Here is a 27,733-nt window from a genome sequence, read left to right on the forward strand (position 1 = left end):
TATTCTTTTTCTAACCATTTCACAATAGAGATGGTGTAGGAAAAATTAACAAATTGCCTGCTTCCAAAGTGATGGTGTGCACAGAGTATAGAAACAGAAAAATACAGAAATGGGGTTTTTAAAATTCTCCTAATCTTAAGGTATTTCTTAGGTGTTTCTTGTTATAAGAACAAGTATATACAAGTAACTTAAACTTCTGTTGTTACAGACCAAGAACTTAGTCCAGATCTGCAAGTGTATTTCCATTACTTAGGGTCTGAAGGTATGCAGTGAAGAAATAAGAGATGAGATCACAACAGTCAGAATTAGAAACATCTTCTATAGTTAAAGTTGCTTGTTTTCCTCATGAAGTCCTTTTCGAAGTTGTTCATTATTTTGTGGGAGTTAAACCATTTGGAGTGACAGCTCATCAGACTGATTAGAGCAAAAACTCAGGTTTCAGGAAAAAATTACATGCTATTGAACACCTATTTGAGGTTAAAATAATCTTTTTTTCTCCTCTCTTCTATTATACTGGAAAAATGGCATCGTCAGAGTTTGGAAAATAACTTGACCTTGAACTTGGCTATAACTCTGGAATTAGAGGGGTACCTTGACCTTTGGCAGGTACCTCAGAGATGCACTTTAAAAGTAATTGGGAACGTATTCTTAGATTGGACTAAATTATAAATGAAAACCGTGATGTTCAAATCCTGAGGAGTCCTCTACCAACTGTGTGTGGCACAGACAGTGGAGGAGGCTTTATCCCCATGGGACTGGAAGCCCAGATACTCCACAAGAAACATATGGAAACTGCTGCTTTTCTTAACATAATGGGAGGCAGGATGGAAATTGAGATGCAGAAGGCAGCTCTCCTTCCTATTCTTTCAAATGAAAGCAATTTTTTTTGTCTCCAGGAAAGTTCTCATTGCTTTTCAGTTCTAGGTACAATGTGAGATGCATAGAATCAAGAAGAGAGTGTGGTTTCTAGTTTGAATGCTTCTAATTGTGATAGTCTTATGTTAGTGTAAGCTTTTCTGCTGATAGAAAATATGGATCTATATTTAGCCTAGATTTGTGCAAGGCATTTTTGCTCAGATGATTCCTGTAGATCAGGGCCTGGCTTCATTTCAGTGTATTGAAGAGGTTTTGTTGTTTGCTTTAGAAAGTTAGCAGAGAATATAGAGCTAATAAAGGTAATAGTTTCAGATGTTGAGGGGCTATGGATTTCTTTCCACAAAGCTTTCTCTGATGGGTTTTTATTTCACAGGAAGATTGCTTTTGTTGTCTCGGGATATTTGGATGCAGCTTTTAACTTTGCTGCAGACTTACTCACTTGCTTTTCTAAAGTCAGTGTCTATCTCTCATTTTTCTATATCAGAACTAGAACAGAACTTTCACCCACCATTTGTTTATCTTAATACCTCCTCACTTAGCTTTTACACTCCTTGAGTGAGACTCTTTAGTCTTTTCCATTACAAAAGGCAGAGGAGCTCCAGTTTGATGAGGACATTTCAGAAGTCTATTGTGAAATAGTAATGAGAACCACTTGTTACTTAAGAGCAGCTTATAAATAAGAACAATAAAAGATTTATTAAGAACAACTTGTTATTTAAGAAGTTGATAGCCTGGCATTTACGGACTTCCTGCCTTAATTTCAGTGTCACACACCATCCTGAGCTAAAAATTATTTGGAACTGATGATGCAATGGCAGGAGGTGTGACTGGAAAACCAGTGGTGTGGGGAAAAAAATAAATGCACTAAGCCAGATGGATCATAACATAGAAGCTATTCCTGTGTCGTGACTAAAAATTTCTTGTAGCATCAACAGAATGCATTTTTACAGGAAATCTTGCAAATACAGTTTGCATTTGGGCTCTTTTCCAGAAAAAGTAAAGAACCTGCTGATGGACTCTTACATCTGCTGAGCTTCATGGAAATATATGGATCAATGGACTTTAAATTTTCCTACAGTACTAACAGAACTTTAGCTTTGAGGCTATTTTAGGGGGCGTTCCAGTGAGCTAATTTTATGTCTCTGCTACAGAGTTAATTTTTTTACCATAAAGAATTTCTGATAAATTTTGATTAAAAATCTGCCTGAAGTCAGGCTGTCACAGTAGAGCCACAGACATTATTTAGTAAACAATTCACTATCTCTGTGTTGTCCCTTTTTTTGCCTCATGAAATCAGAAATATTTGCTGGCTCTATCTGGAAGTCTGCAAATTAGTCACCCAACTTTCGTGACTGGTAGAAGATGGCAAGGACATTTCAGGGTCCATTCTATTAACAAAAATTGTTTCCTATGTTGATTTTTAAGGCATAGTTCCAGGCACAATTAAACAGATGGTGGCGAGGAACTTTTTCTTGACTTCAGTGGTGTTGCCAATCATTGCCCACTCTCAAACCATTTGCTTCTGGGGGAAGGGGTTTTGAGGGGCTTTTTCATTTTCTTGGGGGTTTTGTTGTTGCATATTTTCGCTCTCTGTGTCTGATCATTGCTTTGCATTAACATGTCTCCAAGTAGGATTCTTTTCCCTTTAACTGGTTTCGTTGTTTTGGTGTTTGGTTTTTTTTCCTTGCTTGTTTGTATTTAATATTTTAAACATTTGAAATAACGGAAATACCAAGTCATCCTTTTCCCTCTCTTTATTAGCAGTTCCCCAAGTAAGTGGATTAGAAGCTTTGTCAGCCTTTAAATGAAAGAACAAGTGTCTGATGATTTAACAGATTGGGTCTTTTCAGAGCTTTTTAGGAATTTAGGTTAAGCTCATATCAAAGTACACATTTTTGTTACCTGAAAAACTCTTCCCTGTCTTCAGTTTATTGACGTTTTTGTGCCTGAGAAGTCATAAAAGTTTTGGTTCCCCTTTAAAAACCTCCTGAAATAACAAGATATATCTAGAGCTGTATTTCCATTATTTAGAAGCAAATACATTTTTAATATATATATTGTATTGTGCAGCTTTGCACAATGTAGAGAAGGAAAAGATCTAAAAGTTCCAGTCCTGTTGATGGGCCACATTACTATCAATATGGTATAATAGGATAAAATTTAAATTTTTTTTCTAGTGTTTTGGTTTTAAGTACCTAAAGACCTAAGCAAAATGTTGTGTTTGAAAGAACTTAAAGACTGTTGGAAGCTAGAAGAACTTTGACTCTTAAACTAGGAAATAGCAAAATTAGGGTTACTTGTGTGATCTCTCTGTTTATGGAATTTTATATCACATGATCATTTTCTTTTGCAGTAAGGACTTTGTTTCAGTTATCAAACAATCAGAATGATGTTCACATGAAGAGTGGCTACTCAGTGTTCTGGCTTTTTTCTCATAACTGACACGTGGGTCTCTTGCTTTGTTATATGCCACTGAAATTCTGCGCTAGGGACAGAATTATTAATTGCTTTTTTCTTGTTGTTTTCTGCAAAAATAGGCAGTATAATAGCTGATAACTCGTGAACAAACTGAACCGTTTTACCTTGCTCAGATTAGAAATATTATTCTCCCCATTTTACAAATTGGGATCCTAGAGCAGAGACCAATTAAATAAGGGGTGCCTGACTTCCATTATTCGAGCCAAAGTTTTCCAGTATACTTATTATTCACATGATCAAAACCACTTCTTACAGACTTGGATTTGGTTGTGCTCGTAAGTAGGTGGTGTTTTTGCAGGTCATGCACTCACATCTTTCCCAGAGGTCTGGGATCTCAAATCAAACACTGGGAAATGAGGCACACACAGTCAGTGCAGCCACTTAAGATGACATTTCACAGCTTGTGTATCATTGCACAACATCTCTGGGGCAGCATCAGAGATGGAATTCAGCTTTTCAAGAGAGTGTGCAGTTGCCTCAGCTGCAGTATTTTGTATTTGCTTTCCTTTGTTGCAGTCCTCTCTTGCATTGTACTGCAGAGCAGGATGTAGAGCTTCAACAGGCAAGTTTCCTGCACCTCTTGAGCCTGAGCAAAGTAGGTGGAACATCATATGCTTGTACTGTGACTGTAAACATCATGGGCAAAAGAAACACACTTACATTGGAGTAGAGGAGCACAAAATTAACATGGCATGCTTTAGTTCATGTTTTAGGTGAAGAACTGGTAGATTAAAAATTATTATTGTGGGTATAACTCACTTTGGTTCCTTTTTCAGTAGGTGCTGCAAATTGGGGGCTGCAGTATTTTAAAAAGTACTAGGAAAAGATATGCAAGCATTGATAGTTTGCTGAAGAGACAAATATTACAGGAATGGTAGACAGCAAAGAGAAAGGACAACCAACGTGAAGGTGTCTGGCTGCCACGTAAGATGGGTGTACAGGAACTGCTTTTTAATATAGCCAGGCATGGATTTACATAGTCAGGAGCAAGAGTCTAGACCATACATAGGGAATAAAGTACCTTAAGAAGCATGATATAAAATATGAAAGTTTAAGAACAATTTTATATATGTATTTATAATACCATCAGGGTATGGGGGAGTCTCTAGTAAGTAGTTATTTCCGTATTAATTTTTACCAATCTTAAATACTTTATACAGTCTGTGCAGCAATAGCTTAAAAATCATGTGTTCCAGGTGCGCTGAAAGAAAAACTTTGGTAATGGAAACATCTAGCCAATAGAAGGCAAAAAAAGCTAATAGCTGGAAAAATAAAGAGTAAAACAAATAATCCTAGAGAATGCTGTCCTTTGTAATAGAATACTTAACGCGAATGATTCAAGTTGATAGGAAATTCTGCATTATCATAATAACTAAATAAATGCTTCAAATACTGAGAGGTTAGAAATTGTTATCCATAATTCTGGTAGATAGCAGCTGTCAGCTTCTGCTTATAAATAGTATCAAGTGCTCTAGTGTTTGTGAGGACAGGAGAAATCCATAGCCAAAAAATGAAAATTGTAAGGCGGAAGCTGTAGAATTGGCTCTGAAGTCGTGATTTAAAACTTAAATAGTTTACTTCCTGAAACTCAACCACTGAGCTATTAAAGGAGCTTCACAGATTTTCAGTTCAAAATTCTTTAGTTTTGATTTATGGGTAGTCTACCTTTTTCAAATTCTAAAAATTCTAAAGACTGATATCCCTTAATATTTAATAATTTCAATTAGATTATTTCAGTCATTTATTTAGCTTCCCATTCAATATTAATTGGATCTTCTTGATTTGATAGCTGCATTATATCCTTCTAGCTTTGTGTAATCTTGTTAAGAACATTGTAATTTGATGCTTTCTTTTTCCTTTAATGTCATCAATTGATTTTGATTTTTTTTTTCTGTTTTTTACAATAATCTCTTCTTGGGTAACTTTCTGGTTGAAGCTGGGCCTAAAAGTGACTTAATATTTCCTCTTCTGTGCAGCAGTAGAAAAATTTGCTTTTTCCTCTGCTGTTTCATGATACATTTTTGATGTGAATATTTTAGTGAAATTACCACTCTACAGATGATACTTAGATCAGGAATTCAGTTTTGTCAAACAGTCTGATAGAGAGGGAAGGCAGATAAAAGTAATCTGTTTAGATTTAACCCTGATAAGACATGCAGTGTTTTCAGGATGGTAGAAAGCTTGCAGTGAAATTGTTATTGTGTGTGTGCCAGGTTCACAACAGTTACAGTTTGTAATCATCTTGGGTTCTTTTTCTGGTCGTGGGTTTTTATGTGTTGTCACACACATCAGAACTCTTTTTGCCATTTTGTGTTCATCATTAATCAAGATGGAGGCCATTAATACAGATTTTTACTACTACTATTTACACTTTTTTCTCCCTTAAATGCAGATCATAGCAGAATATAGTACTGTAGTGTGAATTTACACCATGGTTACTCCAGGTGTCTCAGATTCCCACAATTTACTGCCTTCTCACCAGTACCTCGTTCTCGCATGCATGAAAGAGCTCAGAGTATGTTGTGCTGCCACAAATGGAGCAGCTGAGTGATTATTTCTCAGTGTGTTTCTGAAGTGTTCCTCTGTTCTGGGCAGATGGGAGAAGTGTGGAAGGAAGAAGGGTAGAACTGTCCACTTCTGAAAGATTTCCCTCCCAACTGGGTGAGCTGTAGGCTCAGAGGTTGTTGGGCTTTGGTCTTAGCTGGCTTTCAGCTGTGCTTCCTAATCTGAGTTGAAAGTACCATTTAACTGAGGTGAGAAGGGAAGCTTCAAACCACTGTGAGTGGGTTTGAAGCTCAGCTGACATCTAGGCTGAAGGTCTCTGGCTCTGACTTAAAGCTGGAGTTAAGGGTGGTAGTTTGGTTTGGTGGGACAGACCCAGTGTCCTTATTCTGTGATCTGAAATGGGTTTGTATTTGTTGGAATTCTATGTCAAAATATTAGTTGTAGTCCTGTAAAACCTGAAATTATCTGTTATACTGGTTATCAGACAGTTTACTTGTGTTTGTCACTGAGTTGAAGTAAACTAGTAAACAGTTTAGTGTTGATTCCAACAGTAGTTGATTCCAGTCTTTCAACTTTGAATGGCCAGAAGCCCTGCAGCATTTCCAAGGGACTGTCAGCATTCAGATTTATTAGATATTCATAAGTAGTCTATGACATGTTTGATCAGTTGGCCAAAAGGTGAAGCTGCTCAACCTGTGTTTCGTATTGATGGTACCACCAGCTGTGGCAGACATAAAAAAAAATTTGAGAAGATGAAGCAGATGGCCAAAATTTCATCATTACTCTTCAGATTTTTTTTCTAACAAAGAAGAATCTTGATTAAAACAAATTTGATTTGTCTGGGGCTCTCAGTCTGCTTGCTGTGTCATTGGATTGAAGAATATAGGGTTAATTGTGATTTGGACAATAAGTTTTCAAATGTGTTTCATCAGAAGAATGTGTAGTTTTGCGTAACAGGTTGGTGTTTTGGAACCTTGTGAGTTCACACACTCTTCTACAGATTCACAATTTATTATTGGATGCCTATTGGAATGTGCTAGAATATTAATGTATATTTTCATGCATATTTTAATATTTATGTTAAAAAACTGAGATTATTTTTGCAGTTCAGCTCTTATGTTGCATATCTGTAGAACCACTGGTGCGTATTATGTTACTTGCCTTTTTTAGGTGAATAATAGAAATCATCACCCTTTGCATTAGTCATAAAAAGGACAGTACATCTTTTAAAAGTCAATTTTTGTATTTCTACAGGGTGTCTTTTGGTTTTTGGGATAGTTTAGACTTTTCACCAGCGTGCTGCATTAAACAGTTTGAACCATTTTTAGTTCTATAGAAGACAATACACAGCTGAAAAATTTGAGGGGGAAATGGAGAAAAATATTACACTTGTGTCTTACAAGCAGCTGTACATTGGTTTTCTTTCCAAACACTAACAAAGCCAACGTACACTTCATGTGCCACGGGTTTGGCTCAGTGGAATTGAAGGAGTTATTGCTTTTGGATTCTGCTGATCTGAGGAAATATTACATCATCAGGGTCCGTGTTGCAGTTGTTTTTAAGCAGGTACTCAATCCATTTCAAATGAAACCCATTTTCAAACGAAATCTAGCCACTACTGTGTTTGAAGACGTGTTAAGAACTGCCATTTCTTAGTAAGGTTAAGGGAAAACTCTTCCCTGCAATAGGGTAGGAGGGGGAAGGGGGAAGAAACACAGCACCTACCTCTTTGGTGCCATGAACATGGATGGTGCACAAGGTTGTGGTGATGGAGATGGGAAGATCTGTGTTAAGGCTTTGTGCTCCTGCCTTCCTCTTCTCACAGCAGATGCCTGAGGTTAAAACTAGGACAGTTACCCTGACAAATGTGGACAGATTGTTTTGAGACAGTGTTGTAGATTTATTCCCAGGCTATCTTACCAGAGCTATATCACATGGCTGTGAGTGGAGAAAAGCTCCCTGTTTAGGATGATTATGGAACCTGCACTAACTACAGTCCCATTATGGTTCTTACCATCATGATGGTTTCATTAGCGGTCTGTATGTTTGAAAATCTTCAACTACTAGTAAATTCAAATCTGTTGTTGCTGCACTTACTTTAGTGAAGATCTAAACTTATGCATAGAATTCTAATCTTGGGGTTGGCTGCAGATAGTTACTACTTTTGCGGTGAAAATCATGGGCAGCATTATAGGAAATCTGCGGGAAGGCAGAGCTATGTTCCTACTACTTCAACAACTTTGATGCTATATAGGATAGACCTGAACACTGTTGAAAGCTAAACAGATTTTCCTACTTATGTATGCTGCAACACTCCCTGCAGTGAGCTAGTCACTGGAGTCTAATGGATGTGATATGACAACTGAAAAAAATGTCAGAGAAAAAGATTTTAAAGAAAAAAACCCTACTGGTTTAATGTTCTGGAGAAAAGAATCAAATACCTTTGCCTCTATTGAATATTTAAGAGCTTGTAATTTACATGCTTAGAAATGTGCCTTTGATCTTTTCTGATTTTTATAGGATCTCAGGTGTCTTTTTTTGTTTATAGATGGGGAAAACATAAGACAGAAATAAATTTTAAAATTTCTTTACAGGTCACTTTTAAATATCTACCAGGTAGAATTGCTGTCTGAGGAGATTCTCATAGTTTGTGTTTGATGTGCATTTGCAGTGTCCATATATGGGATTTGGTTTTATGATAAGGAAGAATGCCAAAGAATTGCAGAGCTCATGAAAAAGTAAGTGATGGGTAACCAAGACTTTTTTATGTGCTTTTTTATGTATGTATTTCTGTACATACATGCACATTATATTTCTAGAATGATCATACCTTTCTGCTTTAAACCTATATTTATAAACTTTGTTGCAATTGTCAAGCCTGCATTTTGTATAATCAGAAATAAGTCACTGTATTGCAATACTTTTTCCTAATTTGCAGTGCAGCTTTCCAGCTACATCCGAGTGTAACAGTTGATATGATTTATTTCCTGATGACTCAGGGATCTGTTTTGAAGAATTGTTTTCTTTGGGGGTTTAATATATTTTTCGGTTTGGGGAGATTTTGATTTTCAATGTTACTGTTACCTTTTTTCTTCAATCAAGGTAAGTGCAGGCTATCTTGAAGGCATAATATATTAATACAATTTCTGTGGGTTTTGTCCTGTTTGTACATCATGACTGAATTCCTGCTTCTTCATTTCTTAGTGGTATGTACAAAATTCACTTTGTTTTTGGAATATAAAGCAAGACTTCAGTTATCTTTGAATTTCTTACTTTCGTGTACATAAAGATGTTATTATTTTATACGTATTACAGAAGCTTTAGTTTTGCAGTCAAGTTGGAGATCACACAGAACTATATTCTCAGCTGGTTTTTAATATGAGAATGTCATGGATAGTTTTTTCCACTCTCACTCCTTTCTTCATGTGTCCAGGATGGACAAGGCTCATGCTTCTGCTCTGCCCTCAGGCAGCCTAATTATGGGCTTGTTTGCAATGAGCCTTTTCTTATGACTGTGTTCTGCAGGATTTAATGTTTGCTTGGAGGAGGAAAGAGCTGAAGTCTCACAAATTTTATCAATATATGCAATCTAAATTTTTTAGAGCTATAATGTGGAGGATATACTGAAGGGGCTGGGTAGGAACAGGCAGTGATTGGATATTCCAGTTTCCTGTGGTATACAGGGCTGAACATATCATTGCATCACAAATCTTGCAAGGGACAGGAGGAGGGATGATGTAGAGCCACGTCTTTATCATCCCGAGCAAAGCCATGGGAAGTGGGTACAGTCAAGCTGACAGTATTAGGTGCTAACAAAGCACAGTGCAAAGACCTGTGGAACTCTCCCTTTCAGGTCATCTGTCTCAGTCCTAACAGCTTCCGTAGCCAGAGGCTTGCTGAGGGAGTGACATCAAGTTTGATTGGCAAAGTTGCCAAGTGCCCAAAAGCCCATTTATGTGCCCTTGCAGTACAAGTCCACACAGGGCTCATCCTCACACAATTCATAGCAAAGTGCTCTAAGTCTTCTACTGCTATGTTCCAGATCGGATTTGTGATAAAATACTGGATGGGAAGGTAGTCATGTTTCCTCTGTATATCCTTTTTTTAAAGTACTACCTGCTGCTTTTCATTTTGCAGTGACAAAACATTGTGAAACACTGGCTGTGACAGTGTTGAGGGTTTGTTTAGTGGGGTTTGTTGGTTTTACTGTATATCCTACAGCTCTAAAATGAGTCAGTTGTGACCCAAGAAATAATTGATGGGGATGAATTTACAGAAATAAGCAATGAACCCCAGGAAACCCAGGTTTTTGACAGCTCGTTTTAGTTAACTAGCTCAAGTTTCAGTTGGTGGTGATTAGGTGCTCTCAAACTGGTAATTTACTACAATAAAACCTAGTTTTCAGAGGATTCATGCAAATGTAAACCACATGTAGTGGTTTATAATAGCAGTATTTCATATAGATAAAAAATACCCTGTTGCTCAGCCAATTGGCTGCGTGTTTTAATTCTCAGCATTCTACAATAATAGTAAAACAGCTGGGGCAGGAAATTGGTCATTTGCTAGTAGTTAATGCCTGATTTGTGTGTGTTTGCCATCCTCCACCACCAGCAGAACTGAATAACACTATAAATTCCCTGCTCCTTCTGGATATAGAAATTGTGACTCAGTCACAGAAATTTTATTCTGTGGTCTAGTGTATTCAAGATGGGAGCAAATTGATCTCATGTCAAATTATGGATTTATATAGATCTTTTAATAGAGATCTTTTTAATACATGCTTTAACGTAGATGGGGGAAAACAAAAATATTTGAGTTTCAATTAAGCATTGTACGGTAGTTGTGGTTAAACTTTTTATATTTTATCTGGGTTTTTTGTCTTGTATATTCTCCTCTCCCCTCCAACTTTCAGCCTCACTCAGCAGGAACAATTCAAAGCACAGCAGGGCACAGGAACAGGAGTGTCCCCAATGCTTATGAACTCTGCTAATAACAAAGAAGTGGATATCTTACGGATGCTTACCAAGGCCAAAGATGAGTATACCAAGGTGAGACTTGCTGTTTATGAAAAGAAGAAGTTTCTTTTGGGCAATGCTATGATGCCAACATGCTCCTCCTTTACATTATGAAACATAAAAGGTTTGATTTTGGTTTGTTTCCTTTTTGAATAGTTTTACTCAAAAGTGAAGCGCTTTTGGACAGTGTGCTCTCTCGTTTTTGTGGAGCAGCTGGTAGAAAAGTTCTGACAGGATTTTCTAAGGGTTCAAAAGAAATAAATGCCATCAATAAAAACTTCTGGAAGGAGAACATGTATATGGTTGATTATTTGTTGAATGGTAGAGGGTAAGAACAAGTATCAATTGCCTTTCATTTTTATCCTTAGATCTCCTGTGCTTATTGAGTAGCACCTTGTGCCCTTTTTCTGGGTGAAGTGTTCACCTGGTAACAGTTTCTGAGGTTTGTACAAATGACTTGGCTCAGAGGAGGCCTTTGACAGTGAAGTTACTGCTTTTAATTGTGGTTGTTAGCTACTTTCAGACACTAATGGAAGGAAATGAAAAGGTTGAAATGCAGTATGGTTTCAGCCCATGTGCTTCTTTGGTCTTCTGAGGCTTCTAAATAAAGAAGTAACTAATGGACTAATAATGTTCTCTATTATTGAGCAATCAAAAACGTTTTACTTTGGGGAATAAAAATCTAATAATTTTAACTATTCATATATAAGCTGCAAATTGTTACAGAGCCTGCAGGTTCCTGCTGCTGTTTCCTGTACTGCTTATGTGCTGTCATGCAATAATAAAGCTCATAAGTGTTCTGAGTCTAGAAATATATATATATCTTTTTCTCTCTTTAAATTTCATGTTTATTTTTTTCTGAAATGTAGCTACTAATAACATCCTCAGAAAGATAATAGCAAACTGTTTGAGTTATGGTGAGATCCAGCCTTTTTTGTTGTGGTATAGTTTCTTTTGAAGCTTGGGGCCTTTGTATTTTCTGATTTAAAGTATTGTGGTGGACAAACACTTCCAGAAATGGGTATATTTTCTGTGTTTTAATACTGAATCAGTATCTAGTGTTGGCATTAGAGAGTGTGATCTGAGATGTTACCAAATGTTTAAGAGATTTCCATTAAATAATCTTAAAATACTGTAAATGGAAAACTGGAAAAATATTAAGCTGTCTTCAGATCCTGTGAAAAGGAGGTAATAAATCTAAAAGAAGTTACCTTCCATTTCTACATTAGCACACAGAAAATCAAGACAAAGAAGAGGAAATTCTGTTGTTTAAATAATAACTTTTAGGACTTTTCCCTTTGCAGATAAGATCTTTTGAAAACTTGCTTCTTACTTCATCTTTTAATCTTTGTGCATTTAAGGGATTGCCAAGAAAATAAAAACTAACATGATAACTTCCTCTTCATCTGGAACATGAGTACTAGGAGTGTCTTACCTCTTAAGAGCAGGATATGTGTGATTTCTTGTCTTGTTAGCAATATAAATTTCAAAAGAGTGTGACAGATAAAAGCAATGACAACCATTTTTGTATTTAATGTCAATATGTTTTGGAGCATGTTTTGGCTGCTTCATGACATCCACTTTATTGCCAGTGTATGTATTATGAATTAAAATGCTGACGTGCTAAAACCAGTTATGAAATACGTTGTGCTCCTTTTTGAATTCTGTGTTGTTTCAGTGAAGAGGGTGTTTTAAAGTATTGGAAGAACACCAATTTTCTTGGTGTTCTTTTAAGGAAATTTGCTCAATTTTTAGTGGTGTAACTGATTTTGAAGGGTATATCTTGTTCCCAAATTAGGTTACACGTTTAGAGGTTACATGCAAAATAAAATACATAGCCCCCCCTCCTTTTTTTTTTTTTTTTAATGGAGCTTTAAGATGCTAAATCACTGAATTATTTTTTGAAAACTGTGCTTCTTATGCACTTGCCTTCTCTTGATCTCTGGCAAGAAAAAGTGGTGTTAGCTGGCCCCATAATGATAGCCAGGGAGATACACAGTAGAACAGCTCTGAGGGTACAGAACGAAGCATGACAAAATGTGTTTCTCCTTAACCATTGTGCCTTGTACTGCAGGACAAGCTCTAGTTTTAGCTCTGTGCTGCACAGATCTTCTCCAGCATCTACCCACTTACCCCACCATCTTTGATTCAGTAAAGGTCAAATTAAGTGAATGTCCTTTGTCTGCTTGATCAGTCCAATATAACTGAACCTTCCTTCTTCATTACTAAGGACACACAACCATTTGATGAGAACATAATTTCTGGTAGTGTGCAAGCATGACCTCTGGACTTCTGTTTCTGTTCTTTGCCTGCATCTTCACTGGTTTTAAGCAAAATGTTCCACTGGTACTGCCCTGACCAAACAGGAATATAGTTTCAAAGTTTTCAGGTGTCTTAGCTTTTGGTTTATTGACTGTGTGAAAGACTTGATGGTAGGATACAGAAGGTCTAGCTTCCCTCAGAGCACTGCCATAGGCAGCCTGGATGATGCAAAGTTGACATTACTGTGCTTAAATAGTCTGAAGTGGTTCCATGTGTCTCACTTGAGCAGGGCTTTGACTGGAAAGCCTTGCTGCTACTGCTCTTCTGGGAGACAGTTCTTATCCTCTTTAGTTACTCTCTTCTGCTGAGCACCCTGTACACCTTCATGTGACTGTTCATTAATGTCATTTTGTAGCTGCACTACGTCAGGTAGGTAGAAATCCTCACTTTCCACGGCCTTTTAGGTCTGCACTCAAGCTCTGACTTCAAAGCCCACTTCATTTCTTTCAGCGCAGACATCAATTCACAAAGCTCTTCTAAGTTCCATCAAGCTGTGGCTGATATTCTTTCCTTGTACCAGACCTTCTAGCATCTCCTCCTTGTTCTTGTCAGTTATTTGTAGCTCACATGTCTCAAAGTCAGGTTTTCGCTGCAGAGCATAAGATTGGGATGTGACATGGTATTTGCCTCAGGAGAACTGCAGTGCTGAGCTTCTGTGCTTATCCATCATCTCTTTCCTTTGCCTGTGTCCTGTTCAGTTTGAGCTTCATGTTGTACAGGTGGACTATGAAATCTCACAGCACAGAGCAGCTGTTTTCCTCAAGTGTCTCTGCCTATACCAAACTCACCAAAACATCCTCAGTGATGTTCTTGCGCTTTTTGATTCGCGTTCACCACGTTTTGTTCCAATGTTGCCGAGCCTTTCTTTGACTTGATCTTAGAACCTTTTGATTTCTTATGCATCCTTTGTAGGAGCATGGTTTTGAACAAGACAAAGTCAAATGTTGTAGCTGATGAGTTCTATCACTAAAGAGCATGGTGACATTTCTTTCATGCTGCTTTTTTCTGTTTGTTGATGATGACATCTGGTACCTTCTTTACCTGTCTACCTGACAGTTGCTTAAAATGTCATGCTGGTGCTCCTAACTTACTCATCAGCAAGGCCATGCTCCCCATCTGCCAAAATGGCTTTATATTCTGAGCTCCAATAGTCACAGATTCTTTTGAAATCATCACAGGCTTTTTTTTCTCTTCAATGTACTACTCTGTGTTTGATACCAGCCTAGTAGCCATGTTATTAAATCACAGCAATGATACCAAGTCAGGTCAACGTCATTCTCTATAGGCCTTTGTGTTTACTGATGTTCATTTTGCTGAGGAATTTGGTCTGAAAAATGCTTATATAATGTTAAACTCTGCTGCTTCTTGCCTCATTTTTATATGCTTAGTTCTGTGATCATGCAGAGTATGACAGTGGAATCTAAGGTATTTATGGTTTCTGAAGAATTAAGCCTTTTAAAATATCCTGAGGAAATAAGGATATTATTTAAGTTCTGTAGAACTCATTGTGAAATATTCAAGAGTATGTTATCCACCGTGTTAAAGGAAAAGCTTATGTGGGTTATGCTGGAAAATAGCAATAAGAAGGAGGTATGTTGAAGAAAAAGCAGCATCATTAGAAAGAGAACAGTTTGGGAGAAAAAAGCTATTTAACCTTGCTGAAGTGCAGTTTTGGTCTACATAGTATCATGTAGGATCTGTCCAATCTGAAAAACAAAATTGTCTTCGCTTGTTTTAGTATAGATCAAATAGGGGCTTCATGCTGCCTATCCTGATCCTCCCCCACCAAGTGAGTCTTCATCACTCCAGACTTTCTCACCAGCCTCAGGGGTCTGGGATTCCTGAGGACAAATGTTGCAGAGAAAGCATTCAGGACCTCCTAGAGCCCCTTAAGTCCCCAGGAGAACTCTGGTTCTGCTTTACTGAGCAGCCCTGGCACCAGCATGTCTTTGTTTATTGCTGCAGTAGGTGTCAGAAATCGATTAAATGATGAGTTTTGTATATTTGAGAGTGGGGGTTATTTTCTCACCTAGCCTAGGGAGCCAAGGAGTTTGTCTCAGGAAGTTCTGGAAAGAACACTGGCAGTGACTCTGGCAGTGACTCTGCTGTGTGTCCACATAGTCTGCCCAGCCCAGAATTCTGTTCCCAGTAACACACAAGACTGGGCTTTTTGGAGGAAAGAATGAGAAACCAAAATTGATCATTCCTCACCCAGCCATTTGTCCTGCAGTGTAAAATTTAGAGCCCATCAAATTCAGATAATTAACTATGAATATTATTGTTGGATAGAATTAACTTTTTGTTAGATAATTCTTCTCAAAGTCTTTCCAGTTTTTTGGTTTCAATTGTATCAAGTGACAATGACTTCCAATATACTGTTTTCTTTTCTACTGACAGTAGCATTCTTTGTATACCCAAATTTTTTTTTAGTTTCATTGACTATATTCTTATATTTTACAATGTAAAAAGGAGCATCTTGTTCACCTTTTCCTTTTCTATCTCTTTCATGCAGCATTTTCTGTGGGTTTTCTCTGAATTAAATCTTGCCCTTTTCATAGGACAGTTATTCCATGTCCCTGATCACTTTTAGTTATTTGTCTCTGCCCATCTTTTTATAAATTTGTTATTAATATTGTCATATTTAATAAGAAAACATACTGATTTTACAAACTGATTAAATCTTTCATTAATTCTCTGTGCAGATATATGCATCCTCCAAGTTCCCACAAACTGAAGATTTATGTAAAAGAGTTTGAGTTATAATTCTGCTCTTTAAAAAAAGCATTTTAAGTGTTCTTTATAGGCACATTTATCCTTTATGGATCTGAACTACTTCTAGCTGCCTATTGATGCAGGAAAAGCATGTCTGTTGCTTGGTTTCTAAAGTGCTTTTAAAAATTATTTTATGTTCTGTTAAGTGCAGGAAAAGCAGAAGATCAAAAAACGTACTGAGATTTAAATTAGAGGGAAGTCTCATACTAGGGAAATGTTGGAATCAAGTGTTCATTTTTCATATGCCTCGTGGTTCTAGAAAATTAGGCTGCAGTTGTTATAGTTTTTCCAGTAGCATGATACTTCATAATCAGTGCTGCAATTAGCATTTTTGGTTACTGAATACCTGTTTATGTCTGTATTTTACTACAGTTGCGAACTATGGGGAAAAGATATTGTCACACCTACTAAAAGATACTTCTTTTCTGTTGCAGTGTAAGACCTGCTCAGAGCCAAAACAAATAACCAGTTCCTCTGCAATCTATAACAACCCCAACCTAATCAAACCGATTCCAGTGAAGCCCAGTGAAAACCAGCACCAGCGACTCTCTCAGCAAAGCAAGGTAAAATGTGCTGTGTGTTTTCTGACTAGTGCTGCTGTAATCAAGTAACCCTGTAGGAATATTTATTTCAGTGGGAAGGTCAGTGCAGGAATCTGAGATGGAACCACTGTAAGGAATGATTTTAATGCACAACTAATCTGTTTTATAAAAGCTCCCCAACCCCCACCGTACGATGTGGAAGCACGTGAATTACAGACGTGCTATCCTGATGCCACAAAGAAATATTAGTCTTTCAAATTTTAGATGCTTCTTTGATCACAAGTTTATCTGGTCAATTGCCGGACCACAGCTTTTGTGTTTATTGTTTTTTCTTTAGGTAAAATAATTGAATCTAAATAAAGAAAAGTCTCAGTACATCTTCAAGCCAAATCACACTGCCAAATCCTAAAAACTGAATTCAGCTGTGACCAGCAGATGCACAAGAAGCAGCCCTACTTCATACACAGGCAGATTTCTGTCTCTTACTAATATTGCACTGATGGCTGAAAGAGAAGATACTCTCTCATGATATTTAAAGCAAAGCCACTGCTATATCTCAGATTCAGTGATTTTTCTCCCACATTAGCAGCTTGGCAGCAGTCTTCTTGCCCTTCCTATGTGACAAAACTATTAAAAATCCTCTTGGGGAAAAAAGAGCATAGCAGTTTTCACAGCTTTCCCTTGAATACCGCTGGCTAAATACTGTCACCACTTAATGCAACTTAGGCGTGAGGGAACTACGCTTACTCTTTTCCTTTGTCCCCTCACAGAATGCGGACCCTGAACCACAGCACTTGTCTCTGACAGCACTGTTTGGAAAGCAGGATGTCTCAGAACCGCTTAACAAGCAGCACCAGGAGAACCTTCCCGCCAGGCAGGGTGTGGTACGTTCGCTGTCCTACGAGGAGCCCGGCAGGCAGTCGCCCTCTGCGGAGAAGCAGCTCTGCCCCGCCATTCAGAAGCTGATGGTGCGTGGGACAGACCTTCACCCCCTCGCCGAGTTCCCTGAGAACCGGCTCTGTGAAAACGGCAGCATCCACCCCGCGGGGGAGACTTTCACAGGGCTCTTCCAACCTGTGACTTCTCACGGTATCGCGCCGTCTCACGTGGTTCAGGATGCTGCTGGCACTCAGAGCTTGCTGCAGAAATTGCAGAGTCAGTCAGGGTCAGCGACAAAAATGGACCCCGGTGCGACAGCACCTGTGAACTCGACGGCTTCCGTGTTCAGCAGGACTCCTGCTGCTGTGGGAGCACCGGCAGCCCCAGGGAATAACATGAGCCAGCCACCTTTGGTGTATTTCAACGGGTCCCTACCGGGCCAGACTTTAGAGGCTCAGACACTTGGTAAAGAACAATCCAAACTTCCCAGACAGCCACTTTCTCTCTCTGGCAATCAAGCAGCCAGTTCTGGGGTGATTTCACCTCAAGAGTTACTGAAAAAACTCCAGATAGTGCAACAAGAGCAACAGTTGCACGTATCCAGCAGACCAACCTTGGCAGCTAAGTTTCCTGTTGTTACTCAGACTACAAATACACTGAAACCACTGGACTCCTGGATAGAAAAGGCACCTGGTACAGAAAAACAGAGTGCACTCTTTCAGGTAAATGGGAACTTTAAAAATTATAAATAAATAAACAAAATTCGTGCAGTCTTTTAAACTTGATGATTTGTTATGTTAGTCTTTGCTTCATTTTGGCCAGCGTATTCTTGTAACTGTCTTCCCACATGTTGCACGTCTTTCATTTTGCAGGGGGTACTTTGACAACATCAGGTAAGTTCTGATTTACCGAAATGAGGTGTTTTAAGTACTGAAGGCCACATCTCTTGCATATCAGGGATGACCAAAAAATACTGCAGGGTTGGGTTTTTCCAGAGGCCCTTTGAAAAGTCACCTACTTTTCAGTTCCCATATTTAGTCTCAGGCTGTTGTGTGTCATTGCTGGTTAATGAGTGTAATATTTTGGGTTTAATAGTTTTTTCTACAAAATTAGTTATAGCTTTCTCTCTGTAGATATGCATTCTTCTGTATTCCAGTTGCTAAAGATGCTTAAAAGGTCGCTTGTTTTCTAACAGCAGCTTTCTGAAGTGTTTGTATATTGGTGAATTAGTTATCTTGTACCACACCTGTTACTTCTAGCTATTCATTAGCTATTCTTTTTTGTTTGCTATCTATTATTTTGAAAAAAGGTCTTGTACCTAAATGCCATCAAAAAAGCAAATCCCCATAATTCTGGTGGTTTTGATCCTAAAAGTCAGATTAATGTCTTAAAAAATTCAGATGTCAAGAGACTGTATCTCTCTCACGAGTACTTTTTTCTGGTCTTCAGAAGAGCAGCACATGCAATTGCAAAATGTCCTATCCTGGACATTTCTAAAGGATCTTCTACACTAGAATGTCTTTACATGTCCTGTTTAGGGATGCATCTAAGCTCTTTTCAGCTTCCTTTATTGTGGACAGACCTTCCACTATTCTTGTGTTGTATTGGAGTATGACTTGTATTTGAGTCTGGAAGTTACTTATCCAATTGAAAAAGCATTCCCCTTTTCAGTGTAAAGTTCAGAAACTGCTTTTCTATTGCAACTATTCCATTGTTCTATTTTATTCTATTTTTCTATTTCTATCAAAACCTGAATGAAAGACTACAGAATACTTCAATGTGCTCCAAGAATCCTCCCCATACTAGAAAGTTGTTCTATATGTGAAGAGGCTGAAACAGTCATTTAACAATATAAGGGCCACATCTGTCACTAAGTCTGGGACAGGTCAAGTTTTCTAATTCCATGAGAGAGGTCAGAGGAAGATGAATTTGATATAGCAAATAGCCATCATTATTTTTGTTCTCTTAATTAATGCAGCATGATTTTGAATCTCTGTGTGAAAGAGTTTTTTGGGGATTAGTCATTAAAATTATTCAGAATCGGTTGCTTACAGATGGTAACTCTGACTTTCCAGTGGAGAGCTAAAGAATAAAAAGAAGATCCAGAGTCACAAAAATTCACTTGTTTTCACTGGGAATGGAACTTGCCTGCTTTGAATGTAAGAAGTTGTCTGATTCACTGGTACATGTACTGATAGCATAAGGACCTCAGACATTCCTACTTTGAAGGTAAAAGTGAAATGAGGCAAGTGCCAGTCATTATGCATAAATAAGAAAAAAGGAAATATGCTGATATATTTTTTTCAAATTAAAAATCCCCATAGATGCTGCTATGGCTAATGACTGTGTATATATGAAAAAGAAAACGATGCCAGCATTAGTTGCAATATTGAAAGGCAATTACTGAGGTCTGACATAACGCAATTACAACAATTTTACTGCTTGAGTTTGGATAGAACACTAGCTTGGGAGAAAAGAAAAATCTTCTCTGGACCAAGTCTCATTCACTGTGATTATTGCTGCAAGTTTACCTTAAAAAAAAACAAAAGGAAGCAACTGAGACTCTCAGTCTCCTTTTCTGTGGCTGGGAGCAGACCAAGGAGATTGAGACTGTCTAGGAGTGGCTTCACAGGCTGACACAGCCACAGCTGCTATCGAAACACTATTAGATGCAGCTCTTCCTACACATTTAGTATTGCTTTTGAGATTTAATGCATAGACTAAAATGATAATGAAAGCATGACTAATTGTTGTTTAGGACACCTAAAGCTCTGCAGTCTGGAAGGAATGGCCTCTTTCACATGCAGCAGATTGCCAAAAAAGCAAAGGCAGGGAGGCTAAAAATGAAGGAGCGAGCCCGTGTTCCTCTGGAAGCCATGAATTAGCCACATGAAATATGCCTCCTTTGGAAAAAAAACCCTGGAAGATAAAAAACAACTTTTAAAACCAACGTTAATCTTTATAATATTATCCTTGCAGTGGAGCAGAGGCTTTAAGTGCTGCCATGCCTGCAGAGTAGACACTGGAGTGAAATTGAATTGGCACAAATACATCTGCACATGCTCATGCAAAATTGATCAAAGCAGATTCTGACAACAAACGCTGCAAAAGGTTTGTTCTCTGTAATTATTTGTCTTTTGGTATTGCCTCTTCTGCTACACTTCAGCATGCAGAAAGAGCAAATTCGAAAAAGTCTGACAGAAATAGAGAGGTATCTGGACAGTGTCTGTTGTTGGAAAAATCGTATTAAAGGAACACCCTAAATCCATCAGCAGCACTAAGAAAATGAAAGCAATAGTCTTTTCCACAATTGACACATTACAAGTCCAAGTTTAAATTGGCTTCTGCTGCATCTCCATATGGTATAAGAACTGTGATCTCCCACATGGAAAGGAAGAGGCCAGTTACCAAAAAAAATAAGAGGGGAAAAAAAAAAAAAAAAAAAAAAAAGAAAATAAGAAAAAAGCAAAAGCCGAAGAATAATACTTGGAAGCACTCAGTCTGGTCTGGAGCCAGCCCTATTCTGTGAAGTATTCCTTATGCAGACAGTGAGTAACGTGTGCTTAAGATACAATAAAAAAGCATTAATCTGCAGTGGGCTTTTAAGGATATGTTTAGTGTTAGGCATGTGTTATCCTGATTATAGATACATGCGTGCTTAAGTGTTTATGTTAATCAGAATTATGGTTTTAAAAGTGCTTACAAGAACCCAGACATAAATTTATCTTTTCTGCAGAAGGCCACTTCTCCTGCAGCTCATTTTTCTCATTTCCTGGAGCATTTTTCTGTCAAGAGTGTATTTTGTACATAGCCTTACATCGTCTGAGTATGTGCATGGTATCTTGAATCCTTGGTGTGAGCATCACACCATTGCCTCTCCTTTGTCCTGACTGCAGTTCCAGCAGGAGATTATAAATGCACAGGAGGAATGAAAATAGGTGCATCAAACTTGTTTCAAAAATTAATTTAAGATTCTGTAGCTAAACATCAATTAAATATTCTAAATTGAACTTGAAAGACAAAACCGTGTTAGCATTGTAACCAGCTTTATTTTAATTAACTGCATTTAAAGTTCTTGAGCCATTCTTAGATTAGATGTTCTCAGTTTTAAGTAATGCCACTAAAAACTGTTGGAGGCTCACAGCACCCACTGGGTGTTGATGTTCCGATGTTCCAGAGGAGCACTTGGTGCCCGTGGGATTCTGCTCACGCAGGAGCAACAGAGGTATCAGTTTGCATTACAGGAGATCTGGTGCATTCCTTAGCTCATGGTGTTATGTGAATTTGCCAGCTACCATGTCATCTATCTGCCAGCAGCCACACAGAATATCAGACTGATATCTTAGGGAGCACTTGGGCTTCAGAGGAGGAATACTATATACTGTAACAATTGTTTTGCACCTTTCTTATTGTTCTTACTTCATTGCTGCACAGCTGATGGTAGACTCCTACTCTTAGTGACTCAGAGATTTAAGTGTTGACCTGATAAAGCTGGAGATAATTTAGTAGAGGCCGGGTGAACAAGCAGCTCAGGTTAGGTTCTGTGGGAAAGAAGTTGATCGACAGAATTTTGGATGGGCTGTTATGACTCAAAGCTATAAGATTGGTCCAAAGGCTGTTAATGTCCTTACAGAGCATTTTCAGTGCTTTCTGCAAAAGTATGGTGTTATAGGAATTGCAATTAATGTCAAGATCAGCATCCCATTTTTTGGTGGGTGTCATTTGTCCCTGTTCAGATCAAGGTGATCTGAACTGAATCTGAAATGAAAATTTTCCTTTATATTAAAAAACAAAAACCAAAAAACAACCCATGTGGTTTATGTAAAAGTTTGTTAGATGAGAGAAGTTTTGAGCATGAACACTTAGCAAAAAATTCATTTTAATATTGTGTAGAGACACAAATGCTATCCACTGAAAAAAAGAGATGTATGTTTTCTGTTCTTCTGACCTAGATGTTTGAAGTTCTGCACTGACCTGTAGATGTTGGCTGTGTCACCAGTAGATGGCAATATTGCTCATTCCATATAGTTTCCATATGCTTGGCAAGTCCTACCAAAATGCTGAGAAGACATAATTCTTCACATGTCTTTTAAACCACAGCGTGTGTACATGTTTGACAGGAGACACTGCATGTTACTAAGAGGGCAGTTTGTCTCAGGTTTTGTTTGCTTGCCTTGGACTCTAGAGAAAAATGTCTTTTGATTTCGAGGGATGCGTTATCTGGGTCTGACATAGTCTGTGGTAGATTCAGCCATGTCAGTGGGACAGATTATCTCCTCCAGCTGCTCCCAACCTTCCCTTTGCGGGAGGTTTCTGCCCTTGCAGAGCAGTTTGTATATCCATTCTTTAAATCACATTAGGGAGAGTCATCTTGTTTAAGCAAACCCTGCCAATTTTGCTGGAGGTAAATTAAAGAGAAGTTACTTCAGCAGCATGGATGAGTAGAGCAGAAATTATGATAAGTGTCTGGGGACAGACAGTCTTCCAGAGGCAGGAGAAGAATCCTCTCACTTACAGGAGAACATCTGTGCCCACTCCGAAGGTCTCACTCCACAGGGGGATGTCACTTTGGACTCACATTGGTTTTCTTCTAAATTCAGTGTTGATTTCCAAGCAGAGGTGAGCAAACATAAGCACTGCCTGACTGTTTGGAGCAAACCTATGGCGAGTTAGTGAAACCTCTGCTCGTTCAGGAGCTTGTAACACAAGGTCTGATGATCACTGTTATGATTACATGACATGGGGTTGGGAAAAAGCTGCAGGTCAAGAGTTTTGAAGTAGTGCTCTCTATTTGAGAAACAGAAACAATATTTACCTAACTGGGTAAATATTGAAAAGGTAGGGGAGGTTTTTGCATTAGGTGCATATTGCATGCTCTCTAATATCCATGAGTCTTTCTTAACCCCTAGGCTTTCTGCTTCCTTAAATTTTCTGTAAAACAGCATGAGAACTGTCCTCCTCATTTCTTTCTATTTCTTTTTGTGTTTTGGTCTCACTAATGTTGTTCAAGAATGTCTTGGGTAGAATGATCATAACTAGGAGTAAGACAAGCTATAAAAATAGGAATGTTCTTTAATATTAAATTATGTGGTTTTGCATACCTAGGGGAGCAGCCTCAGTTTTATTTTCTTAATTTTAATTTTTCTTCAAAACTGAAATGGAACCCAGGACACAGAATGAAGTGATTCAGTAGCTTTTCACCTTTATATAATAGCAATAAATCATGTTCCAGTTCAAAAGGAAGGAGCTTTGGTGAGCTCATATCAATGAGTTTGTATTTTCTGTTCTTTGAGCAGAGGGTTGGATACATGAATAGCAAGAAGATGGCTGTTTAGGATTAAGATTTATTACTAGAATTACCTGGAGAGAGGTCTAATATCTGCAAACCGAGTGAATTAACTTTCTGTTATGTTGTATGTTACATCTGGTAGTAATCCCACAGGTTTTACAGCTCCGAGATGCATTGCAAATTTTGAAATTAAAAATTATTTGACACCCATCTTTGCAGGTTGCCATAGTTAGGATACTGAGTGAACTTGCAGAACTGCTGCAGCATCAAGGCTTTCATTCTCTTTGAGAGTCATTTTGATTTTGGCAACTCTGTGTTGGTTAGGAGTTCTGTTTCTGACAGTGCCACCATATCACTGTGACTCTTAGATAAATCACTTAATCTCTGGGTTTTTTCCATTCTCCTTAAGAAAATGAGAAGATAAAATACATGCATATATGTATCTATAAAGTAATGTGAAAATTTTAGTTGGAAAATACTTTCTAGTATAAGGTACAAAGATCAGTCTTTAGTAGTAACAGTTGCATGTAAGTATATTATCAAAGATTAAACTTACTGTCCCTGTGTAGAAGACTTTACAGCTGCATTCTCTAAGTACTGATATTTAATAGTGGTCTGATTTCTGTAATAAGATGCTCTTGTCCTAAGATCATGTGCCTATCAGATAGAGTTAATCACTCTTGAATCCATTGCTGCAATCTCAAGTTGGATGGAAGACCTTTTAATCTGAAAATAGACCATATAGGTGGTTCTGAGCCGGAGTTTTCCATCAGTGTATCCATCTCCAGCAGTCTTTGTGCCTGTTGCCAACTTCTCTGCAGTTTTCATCATCTCCATTCCCATAGAATCAAGTGGATAGGTTTAATTGATGACTTTATTTTTATATGGGCAGGTAATCTCACCTCAGCGCATTCCTGCCACTGTGACTCCCACCCTGCTGATGTCCCCGATGGTGTTCACTCAGTCCACACCTGCTCCACCAAAAGCCAGTGACAGTGGGCGGTTGGCAGGGGCCAGCCAAGACCCTGCTGCCAGCTCAGCCAACCTTCTCCTGCCCCTGCAAACCCCAGAGCCAGCTGTGGCCAGCAGCACCTCCATGACGAAGATGCAGCTGCAGGAAACACTTCTACACCTGATCCAGGTAAAGTGCCAGGGATTCTCCCACTTTGCATAAAATCCTGATGCCCATTTTGGTATAAGCACCCTCTGATCAGTTGTGTCTGTCTAGAGGCTGAATGAATAATTAAAATATATGTTGGAAGTTGTGCTCCCTGTGGCTGCTTAGTAACAAGGCACCATGATAGGCTGGGGATGTGAGAGCTTCTGCTTGCACAGTGGTGGTTCAACTGCATTTTGATTAATGTGTCTGATTTTGGGTTCAGGAAAGATAATAATTTTGATGGAAAAGAACAAAATGAATGAAAGCTTTGTAAGGTCAGCCTATGAGCCAGAGAGATATCTATTATATTTTTAGCTAAGGATAAATAATGGGTGATTATCCCAGCTGCCAAAAATTTCAGAGATGGGTATAAGCGGTAAGAGGAATTCAGAAAGGAAATTAAAATTGCAGGATGAGTGTGAGCAACTTTAAACTATGGGTTAGATAACAGGAATATATACTAGTTCAGCTTAGCATTTGATCTGGAGGATGACATTGAATAAAATTCCTTTTCCTGCAGTTTTTCAGGTTCAATTGTGACAAAGCATTAACAAGATTATGAGATGCTTGCTTACTGCTCTAGGATGATGCATAATTATGAATATTTTTTTCCTTAACTTGCCATGTGATGAATATCTGAGGTGTAGAAGTTGAGGAGACATTACATAACTAAAGACCTGGCTACAAAACACAAGACACAGAGACACAGGTTTAAGGGTCCACTCTGTAGGCCAAAACTGTGTGCCTGTATGGCTTTGGAATAAAATTAGAAGTTGTTATTGGAATGTTGAAGTTACTTAAAATGCTATTTATATTATAGATCCAGAAAGAAAATAGTATCTTTAACAAATTAGAGGCTTTTCTCATTTTTCCCTGTATTTTTATTTTGGGATTAAAAACAAAATCTCATTATCCTATCTTTACATACTTTGAGTATCTGGATAGTATATATAAAACTAAAAAGGAAACTAGTCAAGGAAAATTGGGGTTTACCCTCTGTAACTCTGTACTTGTAAAATATATATTTAACCCTGATTTTCTTGGTGGTAGTTAGGATTAACTGAGTTACCTGGAAATTATTTACTGCCAGTTTGTTAGCTGTCATTTTCCATTATATAAAACAACAATCTTGGATGCTCCTGATTTTCCATAAATATCATCTTGATTGTAATTATCCTCATATGTTTATGTGAGCTACTTATAATATTCTTTCTTAATGTGAGTTGACTCATTCTTGCAAATTGTTCTTCAGAAGGAAAAAGTTAAGCAGCAGAGCAAAAGGAGCAGCATCTATTAGGAGTGTTAAGCCTAAAAGAGCTAAACAAGATGCAAGGATTTGCCCAGGTAGGATTTAGTGTAGGAACAAGACCCAGGGTGTTTCTCTGTTCCTTTAGACGTGCTTGGAATTATGACTGACCTGATGGAGGACACAGTTTAAGGAAATCCCTAGGTCAGTGCTGGTAAAGAGAAGGAATTACAGGGTTGCACTGTCACTGGGTTATCATGCAAGAATAAATCCATGATGAGTCTGGAAAACCTACTCTCTGTGTCCTCATTGCTACTTGCTGAGATACAGTCACGTCCAGTTCTTGTAAGGCTGCTGGCAAGGCTGGGAAATAATACGTATTTTTATGTAAAGGAAATAGCCTTCCTGTCGCTGGCTTTTTAAAACAGAGTAAGGCTGAAAAGTATCTGGTCCACAAAATGGAATAAATGACCTTCTAATCTCTTTAGTCCAAGTGCCTATCCAGCTAACAACTACCTGTTTTGTTTCTTTCAGAACGATGACAACTTCTTAAATATTATTTACGAAGCATATCTCTTCAGTGTGAGGAAGGCGGCGATGAAGAAGGCTATGTGAAAGATGGTTGTTTTTTTTTTTTAATTCAATTTCCATTGCTTCCTGAACTCCAGGAAAAAAGATTTCGAAATTTTCAAGTATGTTTATGTTTGAAGAAACGAATGGTCTTGGGCATGTTGCACACACGTGGATTTTGCACGTTGGCAGAGACATGCTGTACTGAGGAAAAAAAGAGAGTGGAAATGGATTGTGCCTTTAGCGAGGGGAGCGTCACGATACTGGAGACTTAATCACAAAATATCTTAAATTATTTTTCTTACCTTGGTCCACGCTTAGAATTGGTTTCCCTGCATAAGGACTCAGTTCTCGGGATCCAGTTTCCCTTTTTTTACTTGCAGTGTGGTCATTCATTGACTGGGTATTTTTGTCCTGGGTTTTCCCTGAGCCGTCCCGTGCAGCTGTCCCGGTGAACGTGCCCATCCCTGACCACATGGTGGCAATGTTGGACTATTTTTAGGAACGGGTGAAAATCCGGGTGAAATCATGGAACGGAAAGTCTCGGGAAGATTGATCATCGTACTTAGTTGTCTGCAAAGCAGTTTAGATGAAGTGTCATGACTTCCCCCAAAATTTTTGTAGAAAAATCTTTTTCTATTTTGACAAGAATATTTTTAGCTAGATGTAGAAGTGGGATTCTGCAGGTGTTTTGAGGAATTGCGGGGGGGGGGGTGGGTTTGTGAATGTACTTGCTATCACATAGCTCTGGGGTTGCACTGGATTCATGTTTCTATTATTCCAGGCCCAATCTGCATTATTATAAGCAATGTGAAAATTTGTTAAGGGGAAGGCTACCTGGTGTAAAAATCCTATTAAATTTTTTTTAGTGTGTTCCTGGAGCACAGTGATTTCATTGATCCATTTCTTAAGAAAATAAAAAGGATAATCCCTACTGTGTGTTGATTTCATTTTATTGTACCATGGACTATGTATTTAGGATTGTTGGGTCTCTTGTTTGTATGACTTTAAAAGGTTTTTATGCTTGTCAAGAAGACACATGAGATCTTAAATCAATTAGAATAAATGACTGAAATAATT

At 38.1% G+C, this 27,733-nt stretch overlaps 1 protein-coding gene across 3 annotated transcripts in view; it reads left to right on the top strand.

Annotated features, from left to right (window-relative positions):
* Positions 1 to 27,359, top strand: part of DCP1B (decapping mRNA 1B) — a 42,562-nt gene extending 15,203 nt beyond the window's left edge. For 2 of the 3 annotated variants that reach the window (XM_027726714.2, XM_027726717.2), the window contains exons 4-9: positions 8,531 to 8,597; positions 10,772 to 10,907; positions 16,403 to 16,531; positions 17,281 to 18,111; positions 24,571 to 24,819; positions 26,618 to 27,359. In XM_027726714.2, coding sequence (XP_027582515.2) covers positions 8,531 to 8,597; positions 10,772 to 10,907; positions 16,403 to 16,531; positions 17,281 to 18,111; positions 24,571 to 24,819; positions 26,618 to 26,698 — 1,493 coding nt within the window. In that variant the 3' untranslated portion in view covers positions 26,699 to 27,359. Of the gene's footprint in view, positions 1 to 8,530; positions 8,598 to 10,771; positions 10,908 to 16,402; positions 16,532 to 17,280; positions 18,112 to 24,570; positions 24,820 to 26,089; positions 26,595 to 26,617 lie in introns of those variants that run through there. The other variant, XM_039383229.1, reaches the window with a different exon arrangement.
* Positions 27,360 to 27,733: the final 374 nt, after the last annotated feature.

This window comes from Pipra filicauda, unplaced genomic scaffold, assembly GCF_003945595.2.
Source record: "Pipra filicauda isolate LSUMZ 115617 unplaced genomic scaffold, ASM394559v2 scaffold2_size9829703_pilon, whole genome shotgun sequence".
Classification (NCBI taxonomy): Eukaryota; Metazoa; Chordata; class Aves; order Passeriformes; family Pipridae; genus Pipra; species Pipra filicauda.